Source organism: Tachysurus vachellii, chromosome 15 (genome assembly GCF_030014155.1).
Source record: "Tachysurus vachellii isolate PV-2020 chromosome 15, HZAU_Pvac_v1, whole genome shotgun sequence".
Taxonomy (NCBI): Eukaryota; Metazoa; Chordata; class Actinopteri; order Siluriformes; family Bagridae; genus Tachysurus; species Tachysurus vachellii.
The window spans coordinates 613,064-626,890 of record NC_083474.1 but is presented as its reverse complement, the minus strand read 5'-3'; the positions used below and the strand labels follow the sequence as shown (position 1 = coordinate 626,890).

At 43.0% G+C, this 13,827-nt stretch overlaps 2 protein-coding genes across 6 annotated transcripts in view; both read left to right on the top strand.

Moving 5' to 3' along the window:
• Positions 1-3,017: 3,017 nt before the first annotated feature.
• On the top strand, positions 3,018-5,631 carry mrpl44 (mitochondrial ribosomal protein L44). The gene is made up of 5 exons (XM_060888697.1): positions 3,018-3,245; positions 3,925-4,147; positions 4,342-4,587; positions 4,701-4,879; positions 5,224-5,631. The coding sequence occupies exons 1-5, from the start codon at positions 3,067-3,069 to the stop codon at positions 5,402-5,404; spliced, it is 1,008 nt and encodes a 335-aa protein (XP_060744680.1). The 5' UTR covers positions 3,018-3,066; the 3' UTR covers positions 5,405-5,631.
• A 1,983-nt stretch (positions 5,632-7,614) lies between these two features.
• agfg1a (ArfGAP with FG repeats 1a) overlaps positions 7,615-13,827 on the top strand; it is a 22,030-nt gene continuing 15,817 nt past the window's right edge. For 2 of the 5 annotated variants that reach the window (XM_060887727.1, XM_060887725.1), the window contains exon 1: positions 7,618-8,045. In XM_060887727.1, the coding sequence (XP_060743710.1) occupies positions 7,879-8,045 (167 nt within the window). In that variant the 5' untranslated portion in view covers positions 7,618-7,878. Of the gene's footprint in view, positions 8,046-13,827 lie in introns of all 5 variants that reach the window. The other 3 variants (XM_060887724.1, XM_060887723.1, XM_060887726.1) reach the window with 3 other exon arrangements.

Below are 13,827 nucleotides of genomic sequence, written 5' to 3'. Positions count from 1 at the left end.
CATCCGTATTTACTGTCTTTTTTTTTCTGACCTTTTATATGCCATAAAACTAGGGAAAAAAAAAATAATCTTAAACTTCTCAATTCAGAGAAGTCTCATAATGAGTGAAGTTTCTATTGAAGAATCACCACAGAGACATTTTTATGAACATTAAGTTTTAGACACAACACAAATGGCCACTTTAAAAGAACCACTTGTGCTTTCATGCAGTTCTCTGATCGGTCATTCATGAAGCTAATTTCAGTTAATGTTCACAACAAACATCAGATTTTCACTCAACCCAAAAAACAAAGGTCCATTTCCACAGGCTGAACATGGTGTTAATGAGAGCCTGAGCAGTTTAATCCTACTTCTGTAACTCAAACCTGAACAATGGACCATGAGGTGAAGGAGCTACAACAGCTGAAGGTTTGATCACATTTACATTTAATTCATTCCTGAAGTTTACTTTACAAAACAAAAGACAGTTTTAGACGTGTGCTTAAAATATTTACACACATATTATTTGGATTCATACTGACATGATCTGTATTCTTTTATTGGTCTCTTTGTTAAATATCAATCTTTTTTTTAATTGCACAACAAGAACAATAACAATATACATTCATAGTATTACATTCATAATAGCATAAAAAAACTATACAGGGCAAAAAACAGAGTTTTCCAAAAAGAAAAGGATTCAAAAATTCTAGCGACGATTCTAATTTGCTTTTTTATTCCTTGCATTTTTTAGGGCCTCAGTATATAATGCTTAATCTTAAATAATATAATGTTAGGTTTATTATTATTCCATTTCTGTTTGTGTATGAGATATTTTCCGTACATAATTATCAAGTTAATCACCAAATTTTGCTCCAAAATCTTACTTTTATATAACAAAAATATATCTTTACCAGATAGTTGAATACACATTCAGTAAATAAATGTACTACTTGTCTCTCTGGATAAATCAAATGAATCACCTTATATATAATTTCTTTAACTTTATTGCTGAGGCAGTGTTTACTAGGTAAACTCCAGACCTCTTTCCATTCAATCTGACTATACATCGAGTTCCAAAAAGGTTTGCATTTAGGCAACAATGTACTTCTACATCATTTTTTTATATATACAAGTTATTAAATTGTTTATCTATCATTTTCACACCATTAATACTTAACTGATCTGTTTGGTGTTGGAGGGTCGATTCCCGCCTCCACCTTGTGTGTGTGGAGTTTGCATGTTCTCCCCGTGCCTCGGGGGTTTCCCCCAGGTACTTCGGTTTCCTCCCCCGGTCCAAAGACATGCATGGTAGGTTGATTGGCATCTCTGGAAAAATTATCCGTAGTGTGTGATTGTGTGAGTGAATGAGAGTGTGTGTGTGTGTGTGTGTGTGTGTGCCCTGCGATGGGTTGGCACTCCGTCCAGGGTGTATCCTGCCTTGATGCCCGATGACGCCTGAGATAGGCACAGGCTCCCCGTGACCCGAGGTAGTTCGGATAAGCGGTAGAAGATGAGTGAGTGAGTGAGAGTGACTGATCTGTATATAAGTCTCAGAATAGTCTCAGAGGATATATTTCCTGATAAAAGTTGAACAAGACTCACTGGGAATGGCATCAAATACTATTGCAAACTCCTGCAGTTACAGGGATCTTATAATGATTCAGGAATTCACAGTAATTAAGTGAAGTGAAGTGATGTGACGTGACATACGGCTAAGTACGGTGACCCATACTCAGAATTCGTTCTCTACATTTAACCCATCCAAAGTGCACACACACACACACACACACAGCAGTGAACACACACACACCATGAACACACACACCATGAACACACACACCATGAACACACACAATGAACACACACACACCATGAACACACACCCGGAGCAGTGGGCAGCCATTTATGCTGCGGTGTCCATGGAGCAGTTGGGGGGGTTTCGGTGCCTTGCTCAAGGGCACCTCAGTCGTGGTATGGCCGGCCCGAGACTCGAACCCACAACCTTAGGGTTAGGAGTCAGACTCTCTAACCATTAGGCCACGACTTCCCGTCAAGAGCTTCAAGAGATGTCCGTTATCCTTAAATAGCTGCCTCACCAAAATGATACCATTATCCTACCAATTTCTGTACAATAAAGATTTATTCATAGATGATGAGCATCCATAATACAAAAAGCTGTTCATGAAAAGAAGAAAGCTTTATCGTTATCTTGTTTACATCAAAATTACACCTCGAAATAAATTCTAAACCCTTCAATTTATGAAAAATGAATTCATGGATGATATTCCACATCTTGTCTTCAGAGTTTAAGTAGTTCTTTATCCGTTTGTTTTTAAATACACAGTTAGCGGTATTAAAGTCAAGTCCATTTAGACCACCATCTTCAGTTGGGTTACATGTAACTGTTCTTTTTATAATAATCTGCTCTGTTCCTCCAGATGAAATTGAACAAAATAGTATCTGGCTCTTTTATAACAGATTAGATTGACCATCTAAGTGTGACAAACCTTCAGTTGTAGATAATAATATTCTTCCTTTTAATGATAAATCTCTCATTAACCAGGAGTTTAATTTTTGTGATGTATGATCATGAAAATGTAAATTATTTCTCTCCTTTTGGTCCTTACAGGTCTTAATACCTAAATAATCTACTCTCTTTTACTTGAATACCCACTATGTTATTATGAATACATGTTCTCAAAGGAAATAACACACATTTTTAATGTTTAAACTGTTAAATATCAATCAGATTTACACAGAATTGTTGTTTTTGCTCCTCCGACCACGTGGTGTCGTAATAACACTGCTACAAAGCGGTCTAGCGGTAAACGGGCGTATTATTTAATGTTATGCTTTTCCTACCCGTATTCCGACTAATCCCGCCTCTCTACTACTATTGGTTATTTGCCACGTGAAATGATTCCTGACTGTAAAATTGACCCACAGTTTATTTACTGCTACATAATAAAATATCGAAGTACACTGTCTTTATGTCAATTAAGAATAAAATGAGCAGTTTATAAAAATAAGGGTTTTTAAAAGCGTCTCACTTCCGCCGGATGTTGTGCAGGTTCACGGCGTGTCATGGCGGCGTGTAGGACGCTTCTGAGTCGAGGCGTGTTAACGCTTGGGCTTCATTATCAGCGTGTGTGCAGAAGTGTCCTGGTCACACAGAGCAGGGAGAAGAAGCGATGGATGAAGTCTTACACACTGCTCATGGAGAGGAAGAGGAGACTCCAAGGACCTCCAACACCGAGCCCACGGTCAGTGTACAGACTGACACACGTCACTGACACGTCACTGACACATCTGACACGTCACTGACACATCTGACACGTCACTGACACATCTGACACGTCACTGACACATCTGACACGTCACTGACACATCAGACACGTCACTGACACGTTACAGACACATCAGACACGTCACAGACACGTTACTGACACATCTGACACGTTACTGACACATCTGACACGTTACTGACACATCTGACACGTTACTGACACATCTGACACGTTACTGAGACACATCAGACACGTTACTGAGACACATCAGACACGTTACTGAGACACATCAGACACGTTACTGAGACACATCAGACACGTTACACACATCAGACACGTCACTGACACGTTACAGACACATCAGACACGTCACAGACACGTTACAGACACATCAGACACGTCACTGACATGTTACTGAGACACTACACTGAAACGTTACAGAGACACATTAATGAGACACGTCACAGACACGTCCCTGCGGCACGTCACAGACACGTCCCTGCGGCACGTCACAGACACGTCCCTGCGGCACGTCACAGACACGTCCCTGCGGCACGTCACAGACACGTCCCTGCAGCATGAGGACTTACAATTAATTTAATTACCCTGTGAATAAATAAACTCTCTCTCTCTCTCTCTCTCTCTCTCTCTGTAGCTCTCAGCAGCCTAACTGGGACTATCACGCTGAGGTGGAGGCGTTCAGCGCCCGGCTGAATGAACGTTTCTCCACAGACCTCCTGAAGACGGCGTTTGTGAACCCCTGCTACATTCGCTCCGAGGAGGAGAGACGCCGCTCGTTGGGTGTAGATGCTGAGAGCACAGCATTAAACCTCAGAGACAACACGGAGCTGCAGGAACACGGGCGTAAATTCACACTGGTGAGGAGCGTCGCATCCTACAGACTGTTAAAGAATGGAGTGATGTTGATAAACTGAAGGAGGTGCATGACTTAAGTGTTCAGGCATAGTGTTGTCGTTTTGTCTGTACTTTTGATGGTCACCAACACAACTCCTTGTGTGTGTAAAAAAAAATCGTGATGTGGTTGTATTTGTGCTTGTGGTCTGCTGCACAGGTTTTCCTCAGTGACTGGTGCAGGAACAGCTTCCCCAGTTTGCCGGAAGACGGCGTAGCGGCCATCGTGAGTCATCTGACCGGGTCGGAGGTCATGTGCCATGTGGCTCTGAACCTGGCGGTGGAGGAGCTGGCGATGACGGCGGAGTTTCCTGTTCCAGATGACGTGCTTCAGGCGACGTTCTTCGCTGTAATTGGTGCGCTGGAGCAGAGCAGCGGCTCAGGGAGGGCGGGGCTTTTCATCAGGGTGAGACGGCTATGATTGTGTCAGTTATGATTAGTGCCCATGAACGTGTGGACGTTTAAATTTATGATGTACAATGTCACTGAAAGTGTGTGTGTGTGTGTGTGTGTGTGCAGGACTTCCTCGTGACACAGCTAATAGGGAAGGACCTGTTTGACATGTGGAAGGTGTCGAACCCTATGGGGTTGTTGGTGGACGAGCTGAGTCGGAGAGGAGCTTCACTCCCTGAGCCACGCCTCCTTCAGTCCTCAGGAGCCAGCACAGTCCTCCCACTTTACTTCGTCGGCCTTTACTGGTATGCCACAGACCCTGAGTTAGAGCTAGACAGGATTAGATCAGAGCAGCACCTGAAAAGACTTTCACAGGATACGTTCATGATAAAGATAATATTTAAGTTGTTCAGGGAGGGAATTATTTCAGTTCTAGAACAGTTAATTAAAATCAGGCAGTGTATTGAAGAGTGCTGGAGATAAAGTCTGTGTCTTTGTCACAGTTAGGGTCCGAGCTGGGGTCCGTGCTGGGGTCTGAGCGGGGGTCTGAGCGGGGGTCACTTGGTTGAAATTTCTATCTAATTCTAACATAGAAATCTTACTCTAATATATGTTGAGGTTGTAATGTGTGTGTGTGTGTGTGTGTCAGTGATAAGAGGCTGCTGGCTCATGGTCCTGGTGAGACTCTATCAGCTGCAGAGGACGAGGCAGCACGCGTGGCTCTGAGGAAACTCTTCAGCTACACAGAAAACCGTAAACCGTTCGACTTCTACACAAAACAAGAGCAGCCTGAAACATCAGCAGTGAACAAGGCGATTAACAGAGGATAAACACTCACAAACACACACACATACACACACACATGTCTTTCACCAGGTGGTTAACATCTGTCTCGTTAAGTCTCTTCACTCAAACACACGAGTAAATTTGAACAGTTCTGCAGCAAGACGTGTGAAATGTTCCTCCAGCTGGTCTAATGAAATCAGGCCAAAAACAACACTGGAGTGTAAATGTTTTTTTACTGAAATAATTAAATAAATGTTTCTTCACTTAAGAAGCTGTGTTTTATTTTTTTGTCATTTCTTCTTATTAAATATTAATAAATGTCCATAATGACAGTTAAATTGAGCTTCTTGGTTTAAATACTGAATAAATCTTCAAAATATTTACGTCTAGAAATCAGACATCATTGTTTTATTTCAGCGTCACAAGAATACTTCATGTGCAGAATAAACTTTATATTAATACTGAATAAATCCTGACTGATTATTTAGTATTAATTGATGGTTGTGGGGGGACACGGTGTCTTAGTGGTTATCACGTTCGCCTCACACCTCCAGGGTTGGGGGTTCGATTCCCACCTCCACCTTGTGTGTGTGGAGTTTGCATGTTCTCCCCGTGCCTCGGGGGTTTCCTCCGGGTACTCCGGTTTCCTCCCCCGGTCCAAAGACATGCAGGGTAGGTTGATTGGCATCTCTGGAAAATTGTCCGTAGTGTGTGATTGTGTGTGTGAATGAGAGTGTGTGTGTGTGCCCTGTGATGGGCTGGCACTCCGTCCAGGGTGTATCCTGCCTTGATGCCCGATGACGCCTGAGATAGGCACAGGCTCCCCGTGACCCAGTTTAGATAAGCGGTAGAAAATGAATGAATGAATGAATGATGGTTGTAGGTCTAAAATGTCTTCATGTTCTCTGATGCTGTAGTTCCTCTGTAGTGTCCCGATTATTCATATGAATAATTTGCAGTTGTGTTGTAATATATTGTGTATTGTTCATGTACGTAAACATGTAACTGTTTGTTTTCAGTGAATACTAAAAGAAGAAGAACGTACACAAACCCCAGCTTCCTTTTAACTGGTTTTAACCATTTTATTTCTCATATTCTGTTTGATAAAATCTTGTCGTTAAGAGGAAGTCGTTTTGTTCTGTTCGTTCTCTACGTGACTCCTGGTGTCACTTCATTAGACTTTAAGTTTTTAGTTAGAATTAACTGGCAAAGTAAGAACTTTAATTACTGTTAATGGTGAGTGTGTTACAACTGGGGAAAAAACATCCACTTCCATTTGTACATCCCTGTTCTTTACGTGCTTCCTCGTGAGAGGAAGAGGATGGTGATGTTAATGCAGGGGTCGTGAGTCCACACTGAAGGTTGCTCTACACACTTCCTAAATAAATGCCTTACACTCTATACATCTATAATGTCCAGATATCATTTGGCAGGATATTTGCCCCCACTTCCTGTCCTGTTACCACCTCATCAGTGTGTAAATATGAAAACAAAAATGTATTATTGAAGATTTTCCCCAGTCATAAAATGTTACTGTACAAAAGTTCGTGAAATAAATATTTAGAGTTAAAAGCGCTATAAGTCTGTATATTTAACTCGCTTCATGGCTGAGATCAGTGCACAAATCCTCAGGGTTACAGATGAACTCTCAGGGGTCTGTCTGTATGTCTGTCTGTCTGTATGTCTGTGTTTGTGTCTGTCTGTATGACTGTCTGTGTGTCTGTCTGTGTGTATGTCTGTCTGTATGACTGTCTGTCTGTCTGTATGACTGACTGTGTGTCTGTCTGTCTGGGTGTCTGTATGACTGTCTGTCTGTCTGACTGCCTGTGTGTCTGTCTGTCTGTCTGTCTGTCTGTCTGTATGTCTGTCTGTGTGTCTGTCTGTCTGTATGACTGTATGTCTGTGTGTCTGTCTGTCTGTATGACTGTCTGTATGACTGTCTGTCTGTCTGTCTGACTATCTGTGTGTGTCATCAGATTAGCTGTGATAATGGGCTGAGTTTGTACAACAGCAGCTACCTTTAGAACACACGTTAACGACGCGGATTAATGACTTTATCACTTTATTATCTGTCACCAGTCTCTCTGTCAGAACAGTTCACTTTAAGTAGAGAGAAAGTCTGAGTAATTCGTGTTAGTTTGCCTAAATCACACCTTATGATATAAAATGACATGATGTTGTATGTATGTATGTATATCTCTCTCTCTCTCTCTCTCTCTCTCTCTCTCTCTCTAACAGAACACCAGGCGTGTAGTTTAGAGTGAATTAGGTCACTCCTGCAGAGACGTGAACTCTTTTGGGTTGCTGGGAGGTGTGTGTTGTGCGCATGCGCGGTGTCGAGCAGACACGGTGAGGCCCGTGGAGTTCCTGCCTGTGTCTGTCCTCCTCCTCCTCAGTCTGTCCTGTCCTGCGTGTCCGTCTCCAGCTCGGCCGGAGTCTCTCCTTCACTTGGACAACTTCACGGCATCTTTTTAAAAGTTTTCTGTTCTTCCCGTCGGCGTGTGAAACACTTTGGGTCATGGCGGCGAGCGCGAAGCGAAAGCAGGAGGAGAAACACCTGAAGATGCTGAGAGAAATGACGAGTTTAGCACACAACCGGAAGTGTTTCGACTGCGATCAGCGCGGTCCGACTTACACCAACATGACGAACGGCTCCTTCGTGTGTACGTCCTGCTCCGGGATCCTGTAAGTAGCCCTGGCGACCTGGGCTGCGTCCCAAATAGCCTCTCTGTTACTCACTTAGGGCACTAGATGGGGCGTCGACGCCGTGACGTCACACCCTCTGTAGGACACCTGCGTAGGGACCACAGGGGCGTTTGGGACACCGCCAGCACAGGCGTGAAGTTATGACCTATTTGTACTTTATTTGTCTTTATTTCGACTCGACCTGAATGTGTTTACGCATCCAGAGATTGTGTTTAATACCACGGAGGTTTTTGTGTTGTATTAATGTGCATGAGAGAGCAAGTGACGGTGTGTTAGCTTGTGCAGCTAGCACATGAAGCACATGCTAACTGTAGCTTAGCTCCAGTGTGACACTATTGATCACATATTCATTCATTGCTCACGTTTAGGGGAACAAACCCGGATCGCTGAGCAAGCAGACTTCACCGACTTTAACCAGTTACACAACCAGCTAACTAGCTGTTCGGAGACTAACCTAGCTAAGAGTTTACCGTTAACTTCATTTCGGGCCCTAAACGCTTCTCTCTGCATGATAAAGTGTTTCGGTAAAAGTTATATATTGTAAATATAGTTCCACACGAGGACAAATTGTAAATAAAACCGTCCCACTTTATAATAAACCACTAATTGAAACTCGCCGTTGATGTTTTCTGGGAAACCGTTAGCGTGCTAACCGTTAGCGTGCGCGCGTGCGCGAGCCGTTAGCTAGCCTGGTTACCTCAGTGTAATATTCACACTTTAAACTTAAAAAGTAGGGACATAAGTGACGTGTTTAGTTTGTAAGTTCTGTCTGGTAACTAGTACATGCTAAAGGTTGGAGTGGTTGCAAACATTTTATAACACATTCGCTTCTTTTCGAGCCAGAATAGTCGCGTAGAAGCGGTGTAGAGTTCTCGATGCTGATTGGTCAGAAGGTGGCGAGCAATATTTCTAGTAGTTTCTGACAGTAGTTCCGGCTCGCGGTCTAATATCAACGCCCTCATGGGACGCGTTATCGTTTCTATAGCAACCGCTCATTGGACGCGTTGCCGTTTCTATAGCAACCGCTCACACTCTAATAAACACGCCTTTATCAGATGGACATCTCTAATAAACATCTCTAATAAACTTTTGTTAGCACTAAAGCTCTGATTCCTGTCAGCAATAAGATCAGCACACAAAGGTGGTGTCTCTAGAGGTTTGTGTGGTGGTGTTGTGGTGATACGTGATCACACCTCGGTCACGACGTGCTTCTGTTTCAGTGTGCAGCGAATCAGGGTTGTAACGTGCATAAAAACACAAGTCATCTCTTACAGGACACACACACACACACACACACACACACAGCATCTGCTTTACATTTCACAGCCTGAGTTTGATGCACAAACTGTGAGACTAATTACAGCAAGGATTTATTTCGATCTCTTATTCGACATCCGCACTGAAAACACCAAACACGTAATAAACAGAACATTGCTAACACTTCAGGATGTGCAGCTCCAGGGCATTAGTGTTAAGTCCAGTGTGTACGTGCAGCATCACATTCCTTCCCACCCTGCAGTGTTAATCAACACCTTATGACCAGTCAGGTTTGTGGTATGAAGCACCTATAAATAACGTACATGACCTGATACAGCACAGTGACGTGTGTCAGTGTTTGATCTCGTGGTGTCCCAGCTGTCCTGTTAAACCCCACGGTACATCCAGCTGTTCATCGCCTCTGTGGAGAAAATCTGCACACAATTCTTCCGAAAGTAAAGAAGTGGACGATCGTAAAATTGCGACCGCTGTTTTTCTCCGAATCGCGTTTAACAAGCAAGTTTTTTTTTTGCTAAGCATTCACAGGAGCATTCCTGTGAATCAGGCAGCAGATCAAGCTCTCGATTCTAGACCTTTCTGCATTGTTTCCACATGTTGTGAAACCGCAGCACCTGACGGTTGGTCTGTGGCACGCTGGCAGCGTGAAGGTGTGCTCTAGTTTCTACACTCATTGCTCCTCTTTACATGCAAACTCTCACTTGTGTTCAGGAAACCTTTTTAGTCAAAGAAAGACAAACTTCTGGAGTCTGGTGTAGGGAATCAGGGTTATGATGTCCTCCACAATTATTAGCACCAGCATCAAAATGTATGTATGATGACAGCTTTTAAAACTACAGAGTTTTAATTTAAATCGCAGTTAAACTTTTCTACATTCTTTAAAGGCCAAAAAAAACATTTCCACTTTCTCTCTAATAGTTTTTTCTCTCTAGCTGTCACACTTGTTTTCTTCCCTTTCCTCTTTTCCTCTAGTTCTGACTTCCAGCTCACATGAACATTTCCATTTTGACTTTTCTCCAAGTAATTAAATCTACGTCAGACAAAATTGAATCAATTAGCTGCTCGATTAGCCCAAAGAACCTGGTGTTACCAATTCTGGGAAAAGCGGAACAAACTGTCTATTAAAGGGAGGAGAGGAGCGTAAACAGAAAGGCAGGCGGTAATGATGGTCCCTGGGAATGTCGTCTGGTCTCAGAACATCTTGCTCACCGTGAGACCAGAGGCCTGGGCGCTCAGTAAGACGTCAGCATTCTGTCCATGCTGTCCTGAAGCATTAGCGAGTTTTATTAGTGGTTACCAGATTCCTTCCTACACACATTCTGTCAGCAGCCAAACTACCATTAACTTGTACGAAATACTGATTAACACACACTTTTGTCTCTTTATCGTTATAGCTTAACGACAACATGATAAATAACAACAACGGCAGAGAACTCAAATCCTGGTGATGCTGCAGTCATCCATGGCCAAGAGCCAAGTAAATAGAAGTGGCTGTGCTGCCAGGATGGGAGGGGTTTACACTGTCTCTCTGTGTCAATCACAGACACTCTAGCCAATCACGGACCGTCGTGCAGAAGACAGGAGTGTAGGAGTGGCCTCATGCAGCATTAGACGTTTCTGAATAAAATATGTTTTTGGGTTTCCTGGTCTGGACCGTGCCACGTGCACGGAGTAATAAGTGTGTGTCTGATTTAAAAAAAAAAAATACTCCAGTTTGACTCTCCCAGAGGAGCCTGGAGATAATTGAGCTGTTTTAAGAATCTGTGACTAAATGACTTTGGCCTTGTGAAGGCTGCAGCAGCTTCAGGTTCACAGACAGAAACCGAAGCTTCTTTAAATGGCGGTTGTTCTCAGAGTGTCAGCGGAGTTTGACTAGTAACAGGAGTTCTACGTGAACATCGAGCAGTTGTGAATGTTAGAGATTTCACTGCATGGGTCGATCTCTGAGACGTGCGAGATGTTTCCATTGCTACGTTCTGAATGAACGTTCTGCTGACGTGCAGTAGTGTTTGTTTCAGCCTTTTGTTTTTCTGAACACTGTTTACATTTTACCAAGTTTTTGACTCCTAACAGAAGTTATTTTGGAGTTATTGTGTGAAATGTTGCTGGAACACACACAAGACGAGCAAACCTTATATTCTGGTTAAGTGATTCACCTGAAGTCTTTCAGTGCCACCATGTCCTGGACTATCCTACGTGTATGTGTGTGTGTGTGTGTGTGTGTGTGTATATTATAGTGTCAAGCTGCTCTAATAGTAGAGAACAATCAAAGCTTTAAAGCTGTACGTTTGCAGACAATATTCGAGATCTTATGTCCCAGTGAAGCACGAGTCCGAGGAGAAACCATGGCAGACGTTCCTCTAGTCTACTGCTGAAGATATTTGTGTCAGTAGAGAAGCAATTCCAGCCAGAGACATTAATCAGGAAGCTTCTGGATTCGGTGACAGCTGCTTTTGATCAATTGATCGTCTGCACTATTTTTAGTTGTACCATATTCTCCAGCTTGACTCACATGTACCTGTGGAAGAAAGATCTCCAAAGTCAGCCAGGGTTCTCTGAGGCAGATCACTTGGCAACAACATGGAGGTCTATGGGGCTGTTAGAGCTGTTAGGCATTTCTACTGTACAGAGTGTGTAATTTCAAACAGCCTAGATGCTCACAAACATTCAGCAATACAGTGCTTCAGTAAAAGTGTTCTAAATATTAAATGCTCAAACGTACCTTCATTTTATAAGTAACGTAATGTGTTTTTCTTTTTTAACTGGAAAAATTCAGTTAAGTTAATTAAAAACTTAAATTTACTTATGGTGGGAATGATCAGGATCTCTGGTAGGTGATCAAAAAGTGTGTGTGTGTGTGTGTGTGTGTGTGTGTGTGCGCATGTGCCCTCCAGCAGGAAGTGGGAGCTGCATTCCACTGCATCAGCACCATGTGGTCAACTTGTATAAAAGGAAGTGGAAGCAGCAGAACAGGAAGTTGAATCTCACTTTGGAATGTAAAGGCCATGAATGGATTTACTGTGTGTGTGTACGTGTACGTGTGTGTGTACGTGTACGTGTGTGTGTACGTGTACGTGTGTGTGTACGTGTACGTGTGTGTGTGTGTGTACGTGTGTGTGTGTGTGTGTGTACGTGTGTGTGTGTGTGTACGTGTGTGTGTGTGTGTACGTGTGTGTGTGTGTGTACGTGTGTGTGTGTGTGTGTACGTGTGTGTGTGTACGTGTGTGTGTGTACGTGTGTGTGTGTACGTGTGTGTGTGTACGTGTGTGTGTGTACGTGTGTGTGTGTGTGTGTGTACGTGCGCGTGTGTGCGTGCGCGTGTGTACGTGCGCGTGTGTACGTGCGCGTGTGTACGTGCGCGTGTACGCTTGTGTGTACGCGTGTGTTTTTTTGTGTGTAGGTGTACGTGTGTAGGTGTGTACACGTGTGTTTTTTTATGTGTGTACGTGTGTGTGTGTGTACTTGTGCGCATGCTGTGTCAGGCACTCAGAAGTGAAAATCAGATCACTTTTCTCTGCTAATTTGCACTACATTCACGTCATATTTGTGTATAATTAGTGTTAATTAACCCCATAGTTCATGTTCAGTACAAACTATATTATATACAGTGAAATGTACCAGCTGCTGTAGACTGGGTGAGAAATCTGGTTCGGTTCCTCGTGTAACCTCACAGACGACTTGGTTTCCCAACACCTTTACTGGTCGTGTTGAGCAGTTCATCGTTCTACACTAGATGTAGTCAGGTTTCTTCTTCACTCTGACATTGTGCTCTGATGCAATTTCCTGTTCAATCAAAGCTCCTGAGCAGTACAGCATTCACTCTGTTTTATATACACAACAGTTTTTAAGCTTTGTGTAACTTGGCACACTGATCTGACTGCACACACACACACACACACAGCAGAAAGCAAGAATCCAAATAAAGGAAACCACTTGTTACGTTACGTGCTCTTGCTGGCGATCTCGAGTGTGTCCTTGTTGAGAAATCCACTTCCTGCTATTCGCTCTTCCCTTTGTTAATAATAAACACATCTGTAAGAGCAACATGGCTCATTAGATTTCTGTGTGTTAGGTGTGTTAATTGGCGTCCAGATGTGAGCAGGACACAGTGTGTATTGAACGCATGAAGCTCATTTTGACTTGGTAGATACTGAACATCCTCATATACTGCTATAAACCCCTGTAGACCTTTACATATCTGTTATAGACCCTTATTACTCTCCTGTCAACTCTTTTGTAGACTCCTGAATCCTAACACATCTGTAAAGATCCAGTCAAACCCACACATACCCTTTGTAGAGCTTGTTACACCCTTATACACCCTTATAGGGCAAGCTGTTAAAAGCTGTTAACAATCATTAAGCAGTGTGCTTTGGGCCTAATAGTTAGAGGAAGTGTTGCAGCATAAATAATTCAGCGTCTGATCTAGTCTTACATCTGCAGATCTCCTGGTTCCTGCTCCTCACACCCCTGAGGATTTGTTCCT

Bases quoted from the DNA above. Each gene is read 5' to 3' on its own strand.
- mrpl44 (XM_060888697.1), top strand. From the start codon at position 3,067: ATGGCGGCGTGTAGGACGCTTCTGAGTCGAGGCGTGTTAACGCTTGGG. The intron at 4,148-4,341 runs GTGAGGAGCGTC...TCTGCTGCACAG, and splicing joins ACGGGCGTAAATTCACACTG to GTTTTCCTCAGTGACTGGTG. The intron at 4,588-4,700 runs GTGAGACGGCTA...GTGTGTGTGCAG, and splicing joins GGGCGGGGCTTTTCATCAGG to GACTTCCTCGTGACACAGCT.